The following is a 23,832-nucleotide window of genomic DNA, read 5'->3' on the forward strand; positions in this document are numbered from 1 at the left end:
GGAGCCGTTGAAGGTATCCGGTGGACCAGTGTTTCCAGAACCCTTGAAGTTTGCTCTGAATGAGCTGCCATCTGTCGAGGCTGGCGACATTGGAGTCGTCTAGAGCTGGTTCTGGGAGAGTCGTTGGAGCTTGTCCGATGAGGAAGTGTCCAGGAGTTAAGGCTGAGAAATCTTCAGGATCATTCGTGAGGGACCGAGCTATCCCACGATGACTGGAGAATCGTCGATATGCGGCGATGAATCCTTCCGCAGAGTAGTCTGAGACAATTTCCAGATGAGCTGCTGATGTGGCCATGCAGACGAAAATGGCCAACCAGCTCTTGTAGGATTTATGACCCCGTCCTTTCCAGGATCGTAGAGCCACTGGCCCGGCGTAGTCCACTCCAGTATTGACGAATGCACGGACGGGGGTGTCGCACTCCACGGTGTCTAGTGCAGATGACATACTTGAGTATAAAGGAGCGTACTGGGGCTCAACCTCCGAGGATCCACTAGTCGCTTCTGAGTTGTCTGAGGGTGAGTTGATTGCCTCCGTGAAATGTCCTGAGGTGAGCTTGTGCGATGAGTAGATGATCCAGCTTGGAGTCCTTGGGCAAGATCACTTGATTCTTGCTCTCAGGGTTTAGTTGAGCGAATCGTAGTCTCCCTCCAACGCGTAAGATTCCGTGGTGGTCAATGAAGGGAGTGAGCTTGGTGAGCGGATGAGATTTCGAGAATCTTTCACCACGTGAAAGTGTCCGGAGTTCAGCTTTGAGGTACGCTGCTTGGGTAAGCTTGATCCAGAAGGATCGAGCTTCTTCGATGTCCTGATGGTTGAGTGCGTGGATAAGTGAAGAGTCTGGAGTCCTCCTGAGTCTAGCGACGAAGCGCCTGCAGATCGCTGTAACTCTAAACAGACGATCTGCTGATGAATATCTATCGATGAGATCCCAAGGAGCTGGCGGATGAGTGGAGATGAGAAACAGGACTCTAGGTTTTTCCTCCAAGTCTGCTGGAAGATCTTTTTCAGTGTGTGTGAGGGCCATGAGATACTAGCATCCTTAAGCCATGGTGGGCCCGTCCACCAGAGCTTGTGAGTTACTAGCTGAGTTGCCGACCGGCCTCGTGATGCGCAGTCTGCTGGAGTATCCTTGCCCGGGATTAATCTCCATTGAGCCCGTGAGTGAGTTATTGAATGAGCGAAACTCGATTTTTTACGAATTCTTTCCATCTTGAAGGATGATGACTGATCCAGGTGAGTGTCACTGATGAGTCTGTCCAGAGATAGGTGGAGGCATTGGAGATGTTGAGTTGCACCTGAACATATTTAGTGAGTTTGGCAAGTAGCAGCGCTGCGGTGAGTTCCAATCGTGGTATTGTCAGCCTTTTGAGTGGAGCTACCTTGGTCTTTGAGCAGACCACTGTAATTTGATGTGAGTGATGTCCATTGAAGACCTTCAGGTACACCACAGCTGACATGGCCACTTGAGAGGCGTCGGAGAAACCGTGGATTTCCACGGTTGAGTCCTTGAGCAATCCACGCTACCTTGGAATGGAGACTTGTGAGAGCTGGCTAAATCCCTCTCTGAACTGTCCCCAGCGTTGAGCCGTGATTGGAGAGACTGGCTCGTCCCATCCTAGCTTCTCGATCGAGAGTGATTGAAGGAGAATTTTAGCCTGGACCACCACCGGAGCTAAAAACCCAAGTGGATCGAATAGCTGAGATGTCTCTGAGAGTATGATTCTCTTGGAGATGGAGCTGTTCTCTGGTGAGGTTACTGCGAAGTTGAAGTTGTCAGTGCCTGGGTTCCAGGAGACTCCCAGGATCTTGTGAGTGAGTCATCTATGATGCGATTGCCTTGAAGAGGACTGTCAGGTGAGATAGCGTTGAGTAATTCCGAGCTGTTGGAATGCCACTCGGCCAGTGGAAATCCTCGTGACAGGCAGAGACTGGCTAGTTCATTAGCCGTATCGATTAGATCCTGGCTGGAATCAGCACCTCCGCAGATGTCATCCACGTACCTCGCTCTGGTGATTGGTTCCATTGCAAGGGAATATTTCGATCCTTCGTCTTCGACGAGCTGTGCTAAGACACGCACAGCGAGAAATGGAGCCGAGCGAGTTCCGTACGTGACCATTGTGCGATGGTACGTGGATATCTCTCCATTTGAGTCCGTCCAGAGTATTTGTTGGAGTGGCCAATCATCCTCATGCACACGTATTTGGCGGAACATCTTCGAGATGTCTGTCATGAAAATAAGTTTGTGCTCGCAAGAGTAGAGCAGCACATCCGAAATGTCCTTTTGAAGCTTTGCTCCTGTGTGCATGAAGTCATTTAATGATTGACCTGAGCTGGAGCTATGTGAGCCGTTGAAAACCACCCTGAGCTTGGTCGTCTCGCTGCCTGCTCTCAGCACCCCATGATGTGGGAAGAAGAATTCCGATGAGCCATGAGCTTGAGTCGGTTGAAGACCCTCCGAGACGCTCAACCCTCCTCAAGCCGGAGCTTCCTGTGCTAAAGTCATCTGGGCGGTCTTACAACCTCCAATGAGCTGGCTGCAGACTCGGCACATGTGGGCAAGATCCTCGTATTCTTAGAGGACCTCCCTGTAGAGCTGTCTATACGATTCGTTCTTTGAGAATTACCGATGGAGTCGGTGCAGGCAGGCAAGATCAGACGAACGAGTATCTCCAAGCGATGATGCTGGAGATTTCAGAGGTAGCCGCACGATGTAGCGGCCTGAGGAGTCCCTTGTGTGAGTCCGGGGAAAGTGTGCTTCACACTGAGCTTCTTCCTGGCAGAGTGAAGCTGGAGATGCTTCAGGAATCTCCTCCTGCACCCGAAACTTGGTGAGGAGATTGTTGAGTTCATCGTTGGTGGTTGCCAAATGAGTATTGACCTGGAGCGAAGATTCGGTCCCACCAGTTGGTCCGAAAACGATTCAGCCAAGCCGAGTAAGCTGACCGGGCGGTAACCTAGCCCCAGCTGATCTGATGTTTGGGAGAATGAGTTGTCCATAGACGTTAGCACCGAGATTCACGTCAATGGGCGCTGGCGTGATGAATTCGGGATCACCGAGTTGTAAGCCTTTGAGGTGATCCCATTCGCCATATTCCGATGAAAGCGTCGGCAATGACGGCGTGAGTAACTTCAGGACATAAGCCTCAACTTGGAGCTGAAACAGAGAGCCAGTGGACTGTATATTGAGTTGTACTTTACCTAGTACTGGCCCAGATGCCGTCTCTCCTAAGCCGGAGATGGTGAGAGAAGTCCGTTGCCTCGTCAACCGAAGCTGTCGGACGAGATGATTGGTGATGAGTGAGACGTCGGATTCAGGGTCAATGAGTAGGCGAATCTGATGAGGTATTTGGCACGGACGTAGCAGGAATGCACGACTGGTGGCAAAGAGTACTCCTGGTCGAAGATCCTGAGTAATATTCGTTGAATGAGCGGAGCAAGCCACGGCATTCTGAGCCTCATTACTTCATTCTGCGGAAGTGCTAGGCTCAGGTTCCTGAATAACCTTGATCTCCTTAATGGCTCCGTTCTCATAATAATAATGAGTTACCGGTGGGGGAGCTGTTGGTTGGAGCAGGACGAGGAGTGGTCTCAACTGTTGGCGGATGCAACAGTGAGTGATGGTGCCTGCCACACAGCTGGCAGTTGAGTTTTGAACGACAATCCCTCACTGGATGTCGTCCTAGACAATTGTAGCAGAGGTACTCTCTCTCCACGAGTCCTCTGCGAGCGGCCAACGTGAGCTTCTTGCAGCTGCTACATGATGCTATATAATGGTTACCCTCGCACATGGAGCAAGGGTATGCGACCTCACTTGATGTTGTTTGGGATTGAGCAGTCTGAGGCTTCTGTGCAGGTTGAGTGGACGCCTTGAAGGTCTTAATCACCGACCTGCTCCTCCTTGATAGTGGTGGTGACGTCTTTCTAATGGGGGCAATCACTGGTGCCCTGAGTGAGGCTTTTGGAGCCTTGGCTATCGAATGTATCTTAATTCTCGCCATGGCCCGAGCTCGTCTTGTGAAGAAATCCTTAAATTACCCGAAGGTCGGATAGTCGGTGGACGACCCGACTTCCACCTCTCAGGCTTCCATGAGTTTGGTACTCAGCCTCTGTGAGGCTGTGTGCACGAGGACCTGGTCCCATTGCTGAGTGGGCGATCCCATCGCCTTCAAAGCATTGACTGCTTCTGACACTGTTGTCAGGAGCGCGTTCAGCTCCGGAGCGTTGTGAGCCGCCATAGATGGCGGGTTGAGTAACTGCTCCAGATGAGCCGTGATGAGCAGTCGTTTATTCTCGTACCTGTTCAGTAGTAACTGCCAGGCAGTGGAGAATGAGTCGTCCGAAATTTTCAAATTGGACACTAGACGAGAGGGCTCGTCCCGGAGGCCGGTACGGAGGTAATGCATTTTCTCCACGTTGGAGAGATCTGCATTCGAGCTGACGAGTGAGGTGAATATATCTCTAAATGAGGTCCACTCCGAGTATCTCCCCGTGAACTTCGGGAGAGAGATTTCGGGGAGGTACCTTTTGGACGATGTCCCCTGAGCTGTCCCATGAACTGTAGATTTACGACAGGCTGATGACACACCTTTTCTGTCAATGAATTGGGCTAGCAGCCTCCTTGCCTCATGGTAATGCGTGATAGCTTCCTTGAACACGTTGTTCTTATAAGATGGAAGCTCTAGTATGTTCTCCACTTTGGCGCTGCTCGAGACCAACTTCTCATGAGTTGTCCCGCACTTGGTCCAGTAGCCCTCCAACATAGTTAATTTTGATTGAAGATTGCCGATGGTGAGGCTTTCCACGTCATCGGCGAGCAGCTCCTGATGAAGGCGCTCCATGTACGCGCCTCTTTCATGGTTGACCCCGATAGTAGCCTCCAGTAGCGCCATCTTGACGGGAGAGTTGTCCGGAGATGTCGATGGGTGAGATACCGCTGGTCGGTATTACAGGTATCCGACGCAGGGTCGAGCGCTCTTGGTTGAGCACTGATGCGCGTTCAACCACGCTTCTCGAAGCTTCGAGAGTAGGGTGGGATGACCACCACTGCGTCGCCCTCGACCGTGAAATTGAATGCCGCGTGTTCACCACGTGTCACTGAAACACCACAATTTTCCACTACATTTTACACAATCCGGCTCGAAGGACCAAAATGTTCGGTGAGAAGTCTGGTTTGTGGAAGTGGAGTGGGTGAGGAGAGCAATTAGTGGTGAGATGTGGTGAGGAGGGAATGAGGGAGGCCGGCACAAAAACACCACACAATTCCACACCCGTGTTGAGCAGTTCACTGTCAATTTATTATAAAAACGATATAACTAATCTTATATTACAAAAGAATGAGCGGGCACTTATGACGACTGAGAGCTACGACTTTAATTGAATATGTGAGATACCGATAAAGATTTTCAGTAGCGAACACTAAGACGCGTGTTGACACGTTGATGTCCGAACGACGAGAGAGCGATCCTGGGAGAGATCACGGCCGAGAAAAGTCCTAATTGCGGGCACGTGGCCATTTCCATTGGTCTGAGGGCGTGTTGACGGCGTTAACGTCTCCGGAAAGTGGCCCCCCAATTAGGCAAATATGCCAAAATATGCCAAAAGTTCTCCTGGCAACAGCGGGTTGTTTTAGGTCAGAGGTCGACTGGTCATAGTTTGTCGAGCGCGGGGGAAGGGAAGGCTAGGAATTGCGTTGAATTCCCAACAACTGTAGATTGAATTAAAGTTTATGAACCCTGACAGCCCTTCACCCAGGCCGCGTCAGGTGTCGGCAATTATTGTTAATTATTGGCTAAATAAATTAAAGCCTAGTTGAAGTGTCGGTTTCAGTTTTCTCTCTGAAAACTCCAAACGGATTATGTTACGACGAGAACGTCAACAAAAACCGTTCAAGAGCTGGGATAGGGGTTAAGAGGAATGCGAGAGCAAAAAATATGTGGAGACGCGTGATAGCCGGTCGTTGTGCAAATCGTTATATTTTACATCATATTACTCGTAGAGAATTGTACAACCCTGAGTCACACTGACCGCGAACCGTCCATTAACAAAAGTATCCCGGTAGAGATTCTTAGTCACAATTGAGTCATACGCTAATAGCGGTTACAATTAGCTGTCGAGCCAGAGACGCACTTTTTTAGAGAACATTCACACACACACACACACCAACTGCCTTTTCGAACCGTAACGGACACTGGTCAGCGCTGACGGCGCGTACGCTGGTCCCTCTATCTCATGCACGGCCGGTCAGACAGAAACCGCCAATGCCGTATGAGGCTATTGCCTTAACAGACTAACTCCTCAACTCGTCCAAATCTTTCTTATTGTCATCACCACTTTCCCCCTCTTCACTGTACTCGAACAAACCATCGATTGTACATCTGTTTGCACACTCTGTCTCCACTGGACCTCACGCAAAAGTCCCCAAAAGACACCTATAATACACTAGGGAGAACTATAAAAGAAGCAAAATGAACATATAGCCTAAACTTTACGTTCCACAATGGACTTAATCAACTGACAGAAAATCTTTGTTCTGAATTCTAAGTATTTTATTAATACTACAAGTTATTTTCCTATTCGTCTTGAGGGGGGAACCTGCTTTAGAGGCTTCAAAAAATCGATTTTTTTTTTGCGTAAATCACTTCCTCAACTATCCAAGAATATGTCTCCAAAATTTCAGAACAAAATTCGGATTATTTCCGGAGATACAGACGAAATAGTGAGCAAGCGTTGAGCAGGTACAGGAGCATCACGAAAACTTTGATACGCGATTTCTCGGATTTCCATTTTTATGATTTTTTCCAATTGGCGGGCAAGATAGGAAAAAAAGTAAAAGTCCTATCGAAACGAATCAAAAAGCGTTGAATTTGGAATTAAATTCTCTTCCAGGTGCACCTAACATATCTTAAGAAAGTTGATATTAATCCGGTTTTTAAACGATTTAAAGTAAATTTTTTTTTTCTAGAAATGCATTTTTTTTTGAATCTGCGAAAAATTGTTGAATTTTTCATTTTTTGTTGAATTTTCGTGGTTACCCTAGGAATTACACTATTGAAAATTAAAAATTTCTTTTGTTTTTTTGGTTCACATGAAAATTGCGAATTGCATCTTATCCGACACACAGTAGTTGCACACTCGAGGCGCCTCCGTAAATTTCTTCAAACATGAAGAATATCTAATGTATAATAATAAAAAAATTTGAGAAGACTCTTCAAATATATAAGAATAAATCCTAAGAGTTTCATTTCAATCAGACATTTCTTTCCTTTCCAAAAAAATCCTTGAAAATATAGATTTTTTGAAGCCTCTAAAGCAGGCTCCCCCCTTAAAAACCATAAAATCCCCAGTTTATATTTTAGGAAAATTTAAAGTCTTTCCGCGTGTGGACATGAGGGAAGAAGTAAACTGTTCCTCTCCTTCCAAGAATACTTGAAGCAATTTCTCGATTTCACACGATCTCCAGTTATCCGAAACCGAAATATTCACAACCCAGTAAACTCGCAGATAAACACAATTAGCACTGTCACGGAACGTAAATACGCGACGCGTCGTACTCGTGGTACATTAACACGGGATCAATTCGCGATGAGGACTAATCGAATAATGCCTCGGTGAGATTGGGTCAATTTCTCAACTTCCGGCCACCTGATCCGAATTTCCGCTCGGGTATGCTTAAAGCCATTAACGAATAGCCAGGTAGAAACTGTTTGCTTCGAATCATACTGAACATTGATAGAATTGAATAAATAATAAAGTAATTCATTTTACAGGTGTTTTCACAGCTGCTTGTAGTCATACAAAAGCACCACGTTATTTTATCCAATCTTTGGAGTTGGTGAATGCAGGCGAAGGGCCACCGTTGAAAGGAATCAAATGGGAGCGTAATGATTTGCCGTCGGCATTAGATTTTCTCTATACGAATAGTTGTAGACGGCACTGTCTAACCATGGGCATCCTTGCGGCTATTGAAAATGAGGACTCGGGGGGTGTTTATTTTGTTCCGGCAGCTGGTCAAAAGCCGTATAATGGTAATTATCAACATTTATTCATCAGGCTATTAGAAATGACTGCATTTATAAAGATCTATTTCTTTCAGTAATTCAAGCTTCTGACCAGGAGAAAATTAAGAAGATACTAACGGAATCTCCCTGATGGTACTGAACTCAGCATTTCGTGCTCTCTCGTGTTTCGTGTTTCAATTGCGGAGAAAAATGATGTATTGGCGACACATTGATTATTTTTGTAATCAAAAACTATTATGCCTATGTTATAAGATCAATTGGTATGAGTCTACGAGAATTTTTCTAAATTGATATTAAAGATTATGACCTATAAGGATTTGTAAAATCTGTGGCTTGGGGGATGGGAAGTATGTGTTATCCTAAACTATCCCGCGGTCTTCATAAACTGCCTCAGCGTCACCCTGAGTCTGTTGGTTCTGCAAGTCAGCTGTATACAGGGTGTCCCAGAATTGAACGTCCAGACTTTAAACTTAAGTTGGGGGTGAAATTCTGGATCAAAAAGTCCTGAGCGACTTTTTGATCAGACGCACCCTCTTCAACTTATTCAGGGTTAAAGTTGGACGAATCAGAGGCGTGGAATACCCGGTCGCACGACGGTGAGGAAAACGTTCGAGTGTGGTGGTGTCCCCACCATACGGTACTACTCCCCTGCGGCGGCAGAAAGAGATGACTGACGGCGGCGGGTAAGAGGAAGGGGAGAGAAATGAAAAAAATGAACACCCAAAAAAAAAAATCATCAGCGATTGATCATTTTTTTTCTCCTTCGTTGAAAGAAAAAATAAAAATCTCATACAGGGCCAATGGGGCTTTAGAAGATTAAATCGCCGGGTTTTTTTTCCAGCGCTGGAATTTTCAACGCTGTTTTTTCTCCTTTTCGATTAGATTAAGAGATGTAATGGGCCTCAATCGATGGGGAATTTATTCCTCCATCAAATGCCCTTGGTTTCATCCCTTGGCATTAATTAGGGGAGGAGTAAATAATTTTTATGTAGCGGGCGGGTGTTCATTTTTTTCAACCGCCCCCCCTCTTACCCACCGCCGCCAGTCATCTCTTTCTGCAGCCGTAGGGAAGTAGTACGGTATGGTGGGGACACCATCACACTCGCATCTTTTCCTCACCGTCGTGCGAGCGGTTATCCCACGCCCCTGATTCGTCCAACTTCAACCTTGAATAAGTTGAAGAGCGTGCGTCTGATCAACAAGTCGCTCAGGACTTTTCGGTCCAGAATTACACCCCCAACTTAAGTTCAAAGTCTGGACGTTCAATTGTGGGACACCCTGTATAGGGTATACCATTTAGAATAATTCATCATGATCCTGGAAACAAAATTTATTCATTGAAAGATTTAATGGAAAAATCATTCTCTTGATTGTTCAATCGTGACTGCAACACATGTTTTTGACGAACATACGACGTTTTCATTTTGATCAACTGCAGAAGGGGACTATATTATAATTTGTATGAGTTAACAATTATTCTTCTTATGTACTACTGTAACTCAGAGAATATGTCTGTAAGCTTTCTACTTATGATCACTGATAACTGTTAAAGTGGAAATCAAATTCTAATCGCCATTCACTTATATATATTGAGACAAGGGCTTTTGTTATTTCAATAATTTATAGTTTATCCATCATTCCGAACAACCTTTCTAAAGACCCTCACCTGACGCGGCCTGGGTCAAGGGCTGTCAGGGCTCCAGATATTTTCCTTAAGGAACGTTAAATAATCAAATTGACAATAATAAATTGCGCGCCAGTTGGTTTAACGGGAACCAACAACGTTTCCCGGCAATCTCCGGGTGTGAGAGTTGGAAGACCCAGTAGAAATTAAAGAGAGAGAGGGCGAAAGGAGAAATAAAGCAGAAATACTATACAAATCAAAACTTACTTTATTGTCGACAGTTTAACTCGATCACTCGTTACACCTCGGAAATCGACTCTACGTATTACACTATTATAAATAATTTCACAATATAACAAACTTACAAGTTACAAGAATACAAACGTGGTGTAAAGATGCACGTGTATAGTGCCAAGACAAGTATTAACACACGTAACATCGGGACAAGAGGGATCGTTAACCCGATCGAACGACCTGTTGCAGGGCAATTCGGTCGATATTTTGACCCATGCGCTCTTTGAGGGTGGCTAGGGTCCCTAGCAGTCGTCGTAAAGACGGATAGTGCGTATATATCCCCGGGACTTAACCTACGGTAACCTGGGGAGATTTCCGGGAGTAGGGAAAGCGCTCCGTCGCGAGGGGAAAGCAATACCTCCTGTTACGGGAGCACGTCTAAATATCCGGTCGAAAATATCCAGCCCAAAATATCCAGTTAAAAATATCCAATTCGAAAATATCCGATTGTAAAAAACCCAAAAGCAAATATATCCGCGAACATTGGATCTGTTTGTAGATCCAAGAAGGTGGATTGGAGTTCCAAATAAATTTGTCTAACTTTTGTATTGGATTTGATAGCATTTGGATATTTGTGTTTTGGATATTATTGTTTTGGACATTTTTCATTGGAGATTTTTGTTTGGGTATTTTCGACTGGATATTTAGACGTGGAACCCCTGTTACAATCTCCCTCCTTTGACCCTCACGTCGGTGGACAATTTTCCTCGTAACGCTCCTGCCCCCATCCTGAAATTGTTAGCCCACTATAGAAAATGATGTTGGCTGCAAAAACAGGAATTTTTATTTCTCATTTCTCTCTCTCGATTCATAAGGTTATCGGGTGTGAATGAAGTTGATAAACAAATGGCTGGAGGATACAATGTTTCTTGAACGGAAAAGTAATATGAGAAAAATATTATACTTGTTTCAAAGAGAAAAATGCGATAACTCACATAAAAGAAAAGTATATGTTATAATAATCAGTAAAGGAGGTAGGAGATAGCCAGCGAGATCTTCATGTAGTCTCGATAGTCGACTCTTAGTTTGGTGTTTTCTTGTACTTGGTCGGGATCAGGACCTTGTATCCTTCATTATCCCGTAACTCAGGTCGTTCCTGGGTGATGTCGTCCAGATGCTTCATTACAATGGGACTCTTGAGAGCGTTGATGGCCGCTCGTCGTTCCTCCTCTGATAGGTTAGTAGGAGATAGGATGTTACGATTTGCTATCTTCGGCGCCTTCATCAGAGCATTCTCCCTGATTAGAAATCGTCTAATCTTGTTAGGGGCATCAGCGGGGTTGTCGAATTTTATTTTAATCGACTTTGTCAAAGTCCCCTCACCTTCTCCTACCATTACCTTGTGATTTTCTGGTATAAGCCAGGCAGGCCAGGTGGAATAATTAAGCCCCTGCCAATCAGCAAAGCCATCTTATAGCGCAGTCTGGGCATTCTGGGCAGTACAGGCTGAGGTCGTTAATGCATCCAGCACAGCGTCCCAGCATCCTCTCGTGTTCTACCCCATGGGGATAGATGCAGTCTCTCGGTGTCGAAGCCTTGGGTACCACAGGCAGGGCAGAACCCAGGTCGTAGAGGGAGTGAACATTTGCTATAATGGTGAACTCGAGAGCCACAATTTATGCAGCCGACAGAATGGAGCTTGCCTACCTGGGTTACGTATGTTGCGTATCTTTGGTAGCCTTTTCTCCGTCCATCCTAGCGATCATGAGCTTGGCCCTCTCTGTGACGTGGTTCTTCAGTTGTGCCTCGTCAAGTAGATACCGAGGCTTGCCCTCTGGATCCGGTTGTACCTTGGCCAGATTGTGTTCCTGGAGAAACGAAGTAAAAGTAGGGGCCTTTGGAACAGCAGCAGGGTATAGCGCTACGGAAGGGGCTACTAGAGCAGAAGTGTCGTCAGTGCTCTTGAGTTCCCTAGCGTAGAGGGGAGACTTCTCCTTAGCCTTGTTTACGCCTCTGAGACGGAAACGTTCCCTATTCTCTCGGTCGATGTCCGCTTGCGTGAGTGTAGCGTTTTCGCCGGTGACGTGTGGTGTGTAGCGTGTGGCGTCGCGTTTTCGCCGGCCTCCACCGTCGCGGGAGGTTCCGACTACTAACGCATCGCTGGAACTAGTTGCGAGAACCGCAACGTCCGCAACGCAACGCAACGTCCGCAACGTCCGCAACGTCCGCAACGAACCGCAAAGTCACCCCCACCCCTGCGTCTACCCGTCCCCCATTCGACGATTTCGCCCTCCCACGCGTTTTTCGAATTACCGCGACCACTTCTCAAAACTTCCCCGACCCCCCTGGAAGATTCCCAAACGATTTCACGCGCAGCCCCTCCAAATGTTTCCCATACGGCGCGACCCCTTTCCCAAAACTTTCCAAATATTTGGGAGTCCGGCCCACCCCACCGCGACCTAATTCGCGACCCTCCCCCTCCGAAACCCCCTCTGGGCACAGGGATTCACCCTGCACCCGAACCCCCCTTTGATATAATTATTGAAGCCCCCCTAAAAGGGGGATCTCAATCCTTACACCAAGTTTGCCTCGGGGTCTGCGGGGTCGTTACACTACTTCAACCATGGCAGGGCATTATTGCAACAGAATTCCGGAGGCTCAGCTGCCCCCAATCGGATCTCCGGGGGGGCACAATAATGCGTCCGTCGTGCGGCGGAGTCTGCGCATCGCTTCCCAGCATGCCAGAGAATCATCTTCGGCGACTGCAACGAGGGACCCAACGAGGGTGGTGCCCTTAAGGGTTCGTAGTCGCCCGCCGTGCGCCGGGGTACTGCCCTCCGTACGAGGGAAAGGTTCCAGCCTTCGCGCTGTTCACGATGACGTCGCAGAGGACGAGGGATTGACTGAGCAGCCGAGCCAGCCAACGCCTGGATCTTCAAGATCATCAACCGGTGAGTCCACTCATTTATTAGGTAGGATTCGCGAGTGCCAAGTTAGCTTAAGCAGGATCGATAGTCATCGCGTCGCGACCGGAGGCTCACCGGTACCCCCCGTTCCAATAGGTCATCCTCCCCGCGACGTCAGAATACTGCAATTGAATATGTCCCGCTCAATTGCAGTAACCGGGGAGGTCTTTCAGCTCGTTCGCCAAGAACGTCTGGACATACTGTTGCTTCAAGAGCTGTATGCCATTCGTGAAACGAATACCTGGGACATCCACGGCCTAGGACTCGGAATATGTATTGCCGCGAGCTCAACGGAGCGACCGTGGGCGGCCGTCGTTGCGTGCAACTCCATCGTGGAGATTGCTGACGTGTCCCAACTTAGTACAGCACATTGCATCTGTGCTAAAGCCCGCGTCCCCGGTGGGTCCTTCTTCATCATCGCGAGTTATTTTCAGTACTCGGACGACATAGAGGTCCACCTGAGGCAGCTCGAAAAGATCCTCCGCTGTCTCAGGGGTCGCCGCGTTCTGGTGGCGGCAGATGCCAACGCCCAACACTCCCTTTGGAGCCCCCGGACCACCGACCCTGGTGTCCTCCTGGGTGAGCTCATCAAGTCATTCGGTCTCCGCGTCACGAATGATGCTAGGCAGGGCCCAACCTTCAGGGGTGCTGCAGGTACGTCGTTCATCGACGTCACACTGGCCACCTCTGGCATGTATAAATTCATACGTGCATGGAGGTTGCAGGACGAGTGGTCCACCGATGACCACACGTCGGTTTTCTTTCGTCTAGCGATCCGGAGTTCTTCACAGCGCGTCAATAATTCGGGAGTCGGCGAGGGCTCTACCATGCGGTTCAACGTTCGTAGGGCCGGCTGGGAAGAGTTCGAGGCGACCCTCGATGAGGATGCCCGTGAGAAACTCGCGGACCATCCGCTGGATTCCTCAGCGGATGTTGAGAGAATGCCAGAAGTACTGGGTGACGTACTCACCAAAGCCTCGCAAAATTCGATGCCGCGCCGTAAAAATTACCATCGCGCGAATCCGTGGTGGACCGAGGAGCTGACCAGCAAATGCAAGCTGGTCAGTCGTCTCCGTAACGGCTACCGAAGGGAGACTAACCCTGACGCGCGAAAAATTAAACAGAGCAGGTGTCTCGCCTTAGCTGTAATTTTTATTAAAATTGATAAGGACTGAGACAACCAAGCTACGATATTTTCACTTGGTGCTTTACGTTTGATTTTAAAAGGGTTTAGGTATTTAATTAATTAAATGTCCTGAGTCACTCGAAGGATCACTATTTAATGTCACTAAATTCCTTTACACACTTTAAACTACACTAGTCTTATAAGTATTATATTCTCTTAATTTTAGAATTCTACGACTAACATGAGCTGAATTCAATAGATTTAAAGACTTGACTCGGCCGATTTAAAGGTGAAATTTAAGGCGCGAAGTGATTGCATGAAAGGTTCGATGTAGACTAGTTTGAAAACGTTTCACACGGAAGTTCTTGGCCCTGACCACGAAGAGTGGGAAGGGATTTTCCTAAAATTGATTGGTCGAAAAAGTATTTCCTGAGCTGGAATTGGTCAACCAGAGGGATAGGGAAGACATATATAAAAAAGAGAAAATGCACTTATGCCCGATGCGCTCTCGCAACGCAACGAGTGTCACCCATATGCTGACCACCCGGACAAATTTGAGTTGACCAAAAAAAACTATTGTAGAGAATTTCTCCGTACGTGCTTTTCGGAGATTTCGAGTAGTTTCCCAGGCTGATTAAAATAATTTATGGGGAGTTTTACGCCTAGCCAGTCTGTTTTTTTCTAAAAATGATAAATGTTTAAATTCTGAATTTTTCTGTACTATTGGTATATATGTTGGTATGCAACAGCAGGTATCGTGTAGTCCTGTGGTCGTATACCAGGCTAATTAGGAGGTGCAAGGAAAATAACTGGCGCGGATATATTACGACGGAATGCAACGCGAAACCCGGGGGCTTCCATTACAAACACGCGGCTGATAAATTGCGTGTAGGCGCGGTACTCAGCACACTTAGAACCGCGAATGGCACGACACTTACGATGCGTCAGACTGCTGAGGTACTGTTGGACACATACGTATCCGACGATGACCCCAACGAAGGCACACCGGAACAGACCGACATGCGCGAACGCGTGAGGAACCTAAGGGTTCAGACAGAGGACGCACGAGACTTGACGGACGACCAACTTAAGGGTCTCGTAAAGACCCTTAAGAATGACAAAGCCCCAGGATGCGATTTAGTAGAAGTTAGGGTCTTGAAAGTCGCCGTGATGAGGACGCCTCACATTTTTAATAGACTTTTCAACACCTGCCTTAAGCACGGCGTTTTCCCCAGCGTTTGGAAAGTCGGCACACTCCGTGCTCTCCTCAAAGGAGTTCAGAAGGATGTGTCCAACCCCAAATCGTACCGTCCCATTTGCCTCTTGTCGGTTGCCGGGAAATTTTTCGAAAAGGTCCTTCCCGGGATCCTGTCGGCGAAAGTCCTTACCGAGGACAAAATATCAGGACGTCAATATGGCTTTCTGCCTGGACCCTCCACGGAAGACGTCATAGTAGAGTTGCGTGAATTAGTCGAGCGCGGTAACGACAAGAGGTACGTCATTGGACTCCTCTTCGATATCTCAGGAGCCTTTGACAACGTGTGGTGGCCCCTAGTCCTCCAGTCTTTGGCGGATCGAGACTGTCCGAAGAATGTCTTTGCAGTGCTCCGGAGCTACTTCGACAATCGGACCGTCAAGATCGGCTGGAGCGACCAACAGTTTTCCAAGCCGGCCACCCGGGGCTGTCCGCAAGGATCAGTCCTCGGCCACGCTTGCTGGAACCTCATCTTTGATGGCCTCCTCAAGAGCATCGAACAGAACTTCGACGCAATCGAGGTCGCGTACGCGGTAGACCTTATCGCAGTCGTATCGGCCGACTCGCGTAAGGAGTTAGAAAGGATAGGCCGAGCCGTCGTCGACCACACCTCGCCGTGGTGCGCATCAGCGAAGCTCGAACTCTCGAAGAGCAAGACAAAGGCAATTGTCCTGCCATGCAATTCGCAGAAGAGAGCGCCGCTCCAGTCGTGGGTGGAACGGTGCACTCCGCACGACTGGAGGAAACTCCGCACCGCTGAGAGGAGCACGCTGCTGACAGTTACTGGCGCGTAGAGGACGGCTTCACACGGAGGACTCTGCACAGCGGCGGGAGTTCTTCTTGTGGACCTTTTACTGCGGGAAAGAGCAGCGCGCTACCAAGCCAAGAAAGGTATTCTCTTTTCTTCCTCTTCTTCTATTCTATTTCTTGTTATCCCTAACACCCAGAATGTTCCCCGTGGGAGCCAAGCCTGCGTCGGTCACTTGTGACCCGGCGCCGTCATGGTTGCTAAGTGTCTTTCGCCCATCCGAACTGGTCGACAGTATGGATTTTTCCAAACCCCCCCTTGGCAGTGGGTAATGGCCTAAGTGTTTGTTATCATGTAAGTAGAGTAGATTAATAGGCCATGCGAGGTTTCCGAAAACCATAACCTGTGCAAGGTTGTTTTCATCATAACCTGTGCAAGGTTGTTTTCATGATACCGCATTGAGTGTGAGCACATTCCAATACGTCTAAGACTACGTCGCGGAAATTTTAGGTCAGCTACATAGTATTTCCCTACTTTTTTACCGGTTTTATCGACTAATTCTACTTTCATTGGACCCAATATTTTATCAATTATCGTGGGACCTCGACAGCGATGAGCCACTTTAGCATTATAGTTTTCTATTTTATTACTCAATTTTTTATTAGGGTAATAGACTTCAGAACCCACTTGGATTCTAACCCGGGTAGCCGCATTCCGATTCTTTTTAGCTAAACGTTTATCCTTTGTCTTTTTTAGAACCAATTCAATTTCATGTCGAAACTCATCGATCTTCGATATTCTCTCCACCCATTGGTTTTAAGCCTCATTTTGTGGTAATGGATCGTTATTGTTACAAATTTCTCGCTTTGTTGTAGCTTCTCGACCGTGGTTAAGATAAAACGGGCAAACTCGTGTTTCTGCATGAGGTACTGCATGAGGTATTGTAGGCCAACTGAAATTTCCATAAATTTATATCCCATTCGCTCTGGTGATCTTTAATGAATGCGCTTATCATTGGCTTCACTGTCCTATTCACGTGTTCCACTGGATTTGATTGTGGATGGCTTATGGGAGTCGTATGATGTATAACTCCTCTAGCGAACAAGAGAGTTGAGACATCTATATTGCAATATTCCTTGCCGTTATCAGAAATTAAAGTCCTGGGAGTGCCCCAGCGTTCGAATACCGACTCTAGAATCTTTACTATTGTTGTAGCTTTTTTATCACGCGTGGGAAACAACTCGATATATTTCTTCCCTAAATCCTGAACAACTACGATATGGAAATTTCCTTTTTTCGACCTAGTTGTCATGTCTGCTGTGTCTATTGCGAACTTCGTCCAGGGAGTTTGAGTCGGTCGCGATGACATTGGTCCATGGATAGGGTGCTGATTATTTTTGACTCGCATACATATTTCGCAGTCATTCACGTACCGTTTTACCTCCTGGGTCATTCCTGGTCAATAATAATTTTGTCGTTGACGATCTAGAGTCTTATCCCTGGCAAAATGTCCTGCCTGGGGCTCGTCATAATTTTCTCTAAGGACTTGCAGTACTTGATTTGCTTTTATAACGAGCTTCCAGGGGTTCTCATCATCAAGAATGGCTTTCGCGTAATCAGGTCGATAGTAGTGCATTTCATTATTTTCTATTTTCCACTCGGGGAGTCTACGTGGGCTCTTCTCTACCAAATCACGTTTGGTCTCGTACCAACTTTGGTCACAGATAGAATTTAATTGAATTCGACTTTTAATCGTTTCTTCGACAATTTTTTCCCATCCTAGCGGATCAACATTGATATCGAACATGCGTGAAAGAGTATCTGGCGCGTCGTTTGTTGTACCCCCTTTATGTTCGATTGTTAGGTCATGCTGTAATAAATAAATTGCCCATCGAGCGAGTCGGCCTACCGGATTTTTCAAGCTGTATAGCCACAACAGAGCCTGGCGGTCAGTAACGACTTTCAATTTCATCGCCTCGAGGTAACAGCGAAGTTTTTCGACTGCCCCCAGGACTGCAAGACATTCTTTGTCGGTAGTCGTGTAATGAAGTTCGGCCCCCCGCAATGGACGACTCAGTACTTCGATAAGTAATTCTTAATCTGTCTCCAGGTCCTTCTGTACTAGTATTGCCCCTGATCCAAAATCACTAGCGTCTGTATACAGGATAAACGGTTGACCCGGGACCGGCACGCACAAGCGCGGAATGACTATCAGAGATTGTTTCACTTCATCAAAAGCTTTCTGTTCGTCATCAGTCCATCGCCATGGATGTTTAGGACTTGTTAATTTATTTAATGGTCCTTGGACCTTAGCAATACTTTTCAAGTGTCGATGGTACCAGTTAACCATTCCGTTGAATTGCCGAAGCTGAGTGCGATCGCGCGGCACAGGATAATTAGTTATTGGTTGAATTTTCCCGGGGTCCGGCCGCATCCCGTGTTCATTAATAATGTATCCGAGATACTTAACACTCCGACACGCGAAACTGCTCTTTTCTCGATTGATTGTCAATTTTGCTTCTCGTAGGACCTCCAACAGAATTGATAATAATTTAAGGTGTTCGTCTAGATCAGTGTCTCGCAAACTGTGTGCCGCGGGAGAATGTTAAGTGTGCCGCAAAAGATTTTCCAAGTTGCACTAGATATTCTGAGATTAATCTAAAAACAAATTTCTGATAACTATAAAATTACCCAAAAAGTAGTCATTTAACTTTAACACTATTCCTACCAGGACCGGTCAAATGACCGTTTTTAAATTTTCATTTGGAATTTCCTACATTCAACGTATGTGAATCGCCTTTAAACTTTACGACTTTTCCTCATATATATGTATGCTATATTTTTCAATATTCACTTATTTTTCTATTGTTTATTTTCCGAGAAAAATTTGTAGTCTGTCTTACCTACCACGAACGGTCATTTGACCGGTAGTACGATTTATACATTTTTGTAAGAGTTTCTCTCTAAGACTCAATGCCAAAACTATAAAGTCGTTACAAACGAAAGGTAATGTAGTTATGACACGATTTTATCCGATAAGTGCCTTCCAGAAATTGGTTTACGGCACTTCCAAGTGTTTACAGTTCTCGCTCGACTATCGGGCTAGCGGTGTTTATTTGCTTGATTGATATCCGATACGGTCAAGATCCTCGAATGTTCTACGCCATCTCATCTACTATGACGTAAAATAAATAAACTTGTAACTGAAGGAAATGTATAGACGTCTTCTCACGAATTCAAATCAGTATAGTCTTGCGACACGAACAGAGTGCATCGAACGTGAAAGTCACAAAGAGCATACTTGGCAATCTTTTATTATTATTTTGTAATATTTTATATCGTATTACGTGTTATAAGTGCCATTTTCAAAATAGTGAACAAGACTAACAATACGTCGCAGTAAGTTTCACATTTTATCTTTTATTCTTTTTTTTATCTATTTTGATTTACATTTTCATATTTTAGTTTTTATTTTTGTAGAATATTTGTCCCCAAAATGTCAAGACGTTTGAGGAGTGCGAATGTATTATTAGGGAGAATAAATGATATCGATGCGGAATGTTCTGAAGATGATCAGGAAATTCTGGATATGGAAAATAACAATACGGAAAATTATGATCCACTTGAAACAGATTCGAACACCGATGAGAACGAAGAGAATATTTCGAACGTACATAGACGACGAAAGAGAAGGAGATTTTTAGTTAGTTCCGATAGTGAGAATGAGGAAGAAGTAAGCGAAATTGCGATGCACGGAACTGTTTGGCAGGAAGTAAAAATAGGGTCTTATCCTGGAAGAGCACCTGGTCATAATATTTTTAGGGAAACATCAGGCCCGACTGGGTACAGTAAACGTAATATTATGAAAGGCGAAGTTAGGACGGCATTTTCTGTGATAATTGATAAGAATATAATCGAACTTATAAGAAAGTGCACAGAGGCAGAGGCATTTAGAGTGTTGGGATATAAATGGGAACTGTCTACTGCAAAGTTATATGCATTTTTTGCAATTCTGTATGCACGCGGCGCATATGAGGCTAAGAATATAGATATAGCACTTCTATGGAATAAAAAGTGGGGCCCGCCTTTTTTCTCAAATACTATGAGTAGACATGACTTTACGGAGATTATGAGATTTATTCGATTTGACGACAGAAATCAACGAAGCCAACGGTTACAAACCGATAAATTTGCTATAATTTCCGAAGTTTGGTACAAGTTTATTGACAACAGTCAAAATTGTTATAAACCAGGACCATATATTACTATTGACGAACAATTGTTTCCAACGAAAGCAAGGTGTAGATTTACTCAATACATGCCCAATAAACCGGACAAATTTGGTATAAAATTCTGGTTAGCATCCGATGTGCGTAGCAAATATATAATAAACGGCTTTCCATATTTGGGAAAAGATGAAAGTAGAGAACCCTCAGTTCCTCTTGGAGAGTTTGTCACTATGAAATTAGCAAAACCGTATGTAGGATGTGGAAGAAATATAACCACGGACAACTTTTTTACAAGCCTACCTTTAGCAACAAAACTTTTAGCCAGAAAAACTACGATTGTCGGGACAATTAGAGCAAATAGAAAAGAGCTACCAAGACTGGCAAAACTGAAAAATGACGACATGGCACTTTTTTCAACCAAACTCTATCGCTCAAATAATTGTATGTTGACAGTTTACAAAGCCAAACCAAGAAAGAAAGTTCGAATTCTCAGGTCAATGCACAACTCCGTACAAATTGAAAAAAATGACACCCGAACACCGGAGACAATTCAATTATATAATAGCACCAAGTTTGGCGTAGATGTGACCGACCAAATGGCCAGAAATTATTCGGTAAAATCTAAATCTCGGAGATGGCCTTTACAAGTATTTTTTAATATCTTGGATTTAGCCGGGATAAATGCATGGGTGTTATATAAAGAAACTACGGGAGGAGAAATTACAAGACAGGAATTTCTATTTCAATTGGCAGAAGAACTTGCCATCGAATACCAACAAGAGCTCGGCAAAAAAAATCAACCAATACCCATCGCAAGTACAAGTACAGGTTCTCGTGAACGGAAAACATGTCAGATAAGGTATTGTAAAGATGATAAGACGAACAAAATCTGTCTAAAATGTAAAAAGTACGTATGCGGAAAATGTACAGTTGAGAAGCCCATTTGTAAAAAATGCGACGAAAACGAATAAAATGTAGATTATGTACTCATGAATAAAAAAAAATATATTTTTATACTGGTAAGCTGGCTATTGGTCTGCATTCAATATTGAAAAATATAAGTTGTGAAAGACCGCTCATTTGACCAGCCGCGGTAGGAATAGGTATACGTGAAGTGTCGGTAGGAATAGTGTTAACTAAATTAGCCAGAACGCAGGTACTCGTATTTGCCCTCCCAAACTTTGTCGTAACAACAAGATGCACAAGGGAGGGTGAATTGGTTAGAGAGGCACTGGCGTGGATTTTCCCCCACTCAACGTACCGTTTTGGATCTCTCTTCAAAATCAATATCCAGAATTGAGCATGAAAGCTCTTCGAAGTTTGTTACCATTTGGCTCCTCTTATCTCTGCGAAATTGCATTTTCTTCATTGACTGAAATTAAATCTAAAAAACGTGAGCGACTTCAGATGATTGATGGAGAGATGCGAGTGTGTTTGTCCAACTTCGAAACACGAATAATGCAAATTTGTTCCCAGAAACAAGCCCATCCATCACATTAAGCTTAAAATAAAAATACGTTCCTTCCTATTGTACCAAATATTAATTAATGTACCTATTTGTAAAACAATTTTTTAAAATTATTTTTAAATATACGTTTTCTTCCGAAAATTCATTTAGCTTAGTTTGCCGCGGAAAAAAAATCCCTCAGTTAGCGTGCCGCAGACTAAAAAAGTTTGCGAGACACTGGTCTAGATTTTCGCTAACTACGATCCAGTCGTCTAGATGAACGAAAACTTTCTCTATCCAATAATTTGGCAATTTCCTCTCCATAATAATCTCCCCTATTCGTCTTTGAATTTGTCCATAAGACATTGGAATGTTGATGGCACTCCTGTCAAACCATAGGGCATCCGAACCCCCTCAAGCAAGCCTTTACCTTCAACAACAAAAGCAGTATATTCTCGACTCTCTTTTGCCATTAGTATTTGATGAAACGCCTCACTCATATCTAAGGTGGAAATAATTTTTGCCTGGTAAAATTGCGATAAGATTGACCCCATTTGTGGTAAAGGGTATGCTGGCTCTTTCGTTTTTGATGTGAAACATCTATAGGCTCACTAGTAAACCGAATCGTTGGCGTGGCGACGGGTCGCCACGGTATACTAATGTAGGATCGAAGGTTAGAGTATTTTGTGAATTATTAAATAACAATTATTTTCATTAAAACTTATACAGAAAATATAAAAGAACACGTGAAAATGATTTAATGATCTGCTCTGTGTTACTCCTTCGAGATCTCGCGACGAACTAACTTCTCCACCGATCTCCCTTCCAAAAAGGCCTGTTGTTTCCTTACTCTATTTCCCTCTCTTAAAACTAATTACACAAAGGTCTCACTTGCAAAACTAAGGCAATCTTTGTCCTAAACAATGAGTGCATTCACACTCAGGACCACACTCCTGCACTCCTGACCCTGTTCACGCTTTAATGCGTCCCACGTTGTACGACCCAAACATTCGTCGATATTTGACACTTAAATTTCTAAATACACACTCTTACAAAAAAAACTAAACTAAACTCTCTCAAAACTTATCGCTCTTTTATCTAGAACTAAAACACAATGATTACAAAAACTCTTAGGTTATGTGTAGTAGAGTGAACGCCATACTGAGGTATACATATACAGCGTGTCCCAGAATTGAACGTGCAGACTTTAAACTTAAGTTGGGGATGAAATTCTGGATCGAAAAGTCCTGAGCGACTTTTTGATCAGACGCACCCTCTTCAACTCATTCAGGGTTGAAGCTGGACGAATCAGGGGCGTGGGATAACCGCTCGCACGACGGTGAGGAAAACATGCGAGTGTGGTGGTGTCCCCACCATACCGCACTACTCCCCTGCGGCGGCAGAAAGAGATGACTGGCGGCGGTGGGTAAGAGGGGGGGGGTTGAAAAAAATGAACACCCGCCCGCTACATAAAAATTATTTACTCCTCCCCTAATTAATGCCAAGGGATGAAACCAAGGGCATTCGATGGAGGAATAAATTCCCCATCGATTGAGGCCCATTACATCTCTTAATCTAATCGAAAAGGAGAAAAAACAGCGTTGAAAATTACAGCGCTGGGAAAAAAAACCCGGCGATTTAATTTTTTAAAGCCCCATTGGCCTTGTATGAGATTTTCATTTTTTCTTTCAGCGAAGGAGAAAAAAAATGCTCAATCGCTGATGATTTTTTTTTTGGGTGTTCATTTTTTTCATTTCCCTCCCCTCCCTTTTACCCGCCACCGCCAATCATCCCTTTCTGCCGCCGCAGGGGAGTAGTACGGTATGGTGGGGACACCACCACACTCGAACCTTTTCCTCACCGTCGTGCGACCGGGTATTCCCCTCCCCTGATTCGTCCAACTTCAACCCTGAATAACTTGAAGAGGGTGCGTCTGATCAAACAGTCGCTCAGGACTTTTCGATCCAGAATTTCACCCCCCACTTAAGTTTAAAGTCTGGACGTTCAATTCTGGGACACCCTGTATATATTTTATATGTAGTAGGGTGTACGGTGTGGCTTCTCACTCAGTCCGACGTTGTTTTTTACTACGGTACACATAACCTGCGTTTTATTTAATTTTTTATTTTAATTTTTGACAATAAAATATGGGTAATAGTGATAACTTAGAAGATCAAAGTGATC

At 45.1% G+C, this 23,832-nt stretch overlaps 5 protein-coding genes across 7 annotated transcripts in view; 2 read left to right on the forward strand and 3 right to left on the reverse strand.

Moving 5' to 3' along the window:
• LOC135159790 (pancreatic triacylglycerol lipase-like) overlaps nt 1-9,905 on the forward strand; it is a 42,607-nt gene extending 32,702 nt beyond the window's left edge. The window contains exons 5-6 of the mRNA XM_064115826.1: nt 7,768-8,025; nt 8,094-9,905. Of these exons, the coding sequence (XP_063971896.1) occupies nt 7,768-8,025; nt 8,094-8,149 (314 nt within the window). The 3' untranslated portion in view covers nt 8,150-9,905. The remainder of the gene's footprint in view (nt 1-7,767; nt 8,026-8,093) is intronic.
• A 1,053-nt stretch (nt 9,906-10,958) lies between these two features.
• LOC135159791 (uncharacterized) lies at nt 10,959-11,368 on the reverse strand. Of its 2 annotated transcripts, none has more exons than XM_064115829.1 (2): nt 11,277-11,368; nt 10,959-11,175 (listed from the first exon to the last, which is right to left on the reverse strand). In XM_064115829.1, exons 1-2 carry the CDS (start codon nt 11,366-11,368, stop codon nt 10,959-10,961), a joined length of 309 nt encoding a protein of 102 aa, XP_063971899.1. The 2 variants fall into 2 exon arrangements, with proteins under 2 accessions (XP_063971899.1, XP_063971897.1); XM_064115827.1 differs by having other exon boundaries at nt 10,959-11,190.
• A 4,776-nt stretch (nt 11,369-16,144) lies between these two features.
• On the reverse strand, nt 16,145-17,425 carry LOC135172590 (protein NYNRIN-like). Its single transcript, XM_064138735.1, has 3 exons — nt 16,874-17,425; nt 16,455-16,719; nt 16,145-16,401 (listed from the first exon to the last, which is right to left on the reverse strand). Exons 1-3 carry the CDS (start codon nt 17,423-17,425, stop codon nt 16,145-16,147), a joined length of 1,074 nt encoding a protein of 357 aa, XP_063994805.1.
• Nucleotides 17,426-18,067: 642 nt separating this feature from the next.
• LOC135172591 (uncharacterized) lies at nt 18,068-19,144 on the reverse strand. The gene is made up of 3 exons (XM_064138736.1): nt 19,111-19,144; nt 18,876-18,954; nt 18,068-18,557 (listed from the first exon to the last, which is right to left on the reverse strand). Exons 1-3 carry the CDS (start codon nt 19,142-19,144, stop codon nt 18,068-18,070), a joined length of 603 nt encoding a protein of 200 aa, XP_063994806.1.
• An 86-nt stretch (nt 19,145-19,230) lies between these two features.
• LOC135159793 (piggyBac transposable element-derived protein 4-like) lies at nt 19,231-22,950 on the forward strand. 2 transcript variants are annotated; one of them, XM_064115831.1, is made up of 2 exons: nt 19,231-19,371; nt 19,453-22,949. In XM_064115831.1, exon 2 carries the CDS (start codon nt 19,469-19,471, stop codon nt 21,170-21,172), a length of 1,704 nt encoding a protein of 567 aa, XP_063971901.1. In that variant the 5' UTR covers nt 19,231-19,371; nt 19,453-19,468; the 3' UTR covers nt 21,173-22,949. The 2 variants fall into 2 exon arrangements, with proteins under 2 accessions (XP_063971901.1, XP_063971902.1); XM_064115832.1 differs by having other exon boundaries at nt 19,233-19,371; nt 19,438-22,950.
• Nucleotides 22,951-23,832: the final 882 nt, after the last annotated feature.

Source organism: Diachasmimorpha longicaudata, chromosome 2 (genome assembly GCF_034640455.1).
Source record: "Diachasmimorpha longicaudata isolate KC_UGA_2023 chromosome 2, iyDiaLong2, whole genome shotgun sequence".
Taxonomy (NCBI): domain Eukaryota; kingdom Metazoa; phylum Arthropoda; class Insecta; order Hymenoptera; family Braconidae; genus Diachasmimorpha; species Diachasmimorpha longicaudata.

What these genes read in the sequence shown, in the direction of transcription:
- LOC135159791 (XM_064115827.1), bottom strand. Translation starts at nt 11,368, where the DNA reads ATGCCCAGACTGCGCTATAAGATGGCTTTGCTGATTGGCAGGGGCTTA. An exon ending in TTATACCAGAAAATCACAAG is followed by an intron (nt 11,191 to 11,276) that starts GTAATGGTAGGA and finishes TAACAAGATTAG; the next exon opens with ACGATTTCTAATCAGGGAGA.
- LOC135172590 (XM_064138735.1), bottom strand. Translation starts at nt 17,425, where the DNA reads ATGACCCAGGAGGTAAAACGGTACGTGAATGACTGCGAAATATGTATG. An exon ending in GCAGAAACACGAGTTTGCCC is followed by an intron (nt 16,720 to 16,873) that starts GTTTTATCTTAA and finishes GTTCTAAAAAAG; the next exon opens with ACAAAGGATAAACGTTTAGC. An exon ending in TCCGCGACGTAGTCTTAGAC is followed by an intron (nt 16,402 to 16,454) that starts GTATTGGAATGT and finishes AACCTTGCACAG; the next exon opens with GTTATGATGAAAACAACCTT.
- LOC135172591 (XM_064138736.1), bottom strand. Translation starts at nt 19,144, where the DNA reads ATGAGATGGCGTAGAACATTCGAGGATCTTGACC. An exon ending in AACATTCGAGGATCTTGACC is followed by an intron (nt 18,955 to 19,110) that starts GTATCGGATATC and finishes ACGACTTTATAG; the next exon opens with TTTTGGCATTGAGTCTTAGA. An exon ending in CAAATGACCGTTCGTGGTAG is followed by an intron (nt 18,558 to 18,875) that starts GTAAGACAGACT and finishes CGCGGCACACAG; the next exon opens with TTTGCGAGACACTGATCTAG.
- LOC135159793 (XM_064115831.1), top strand. Translation starts at nt 19,469, where the DNA reads ATGTCAAGACGTTTGAGGAGTGCGAATGTATTATTAGGGAGAATAAAT.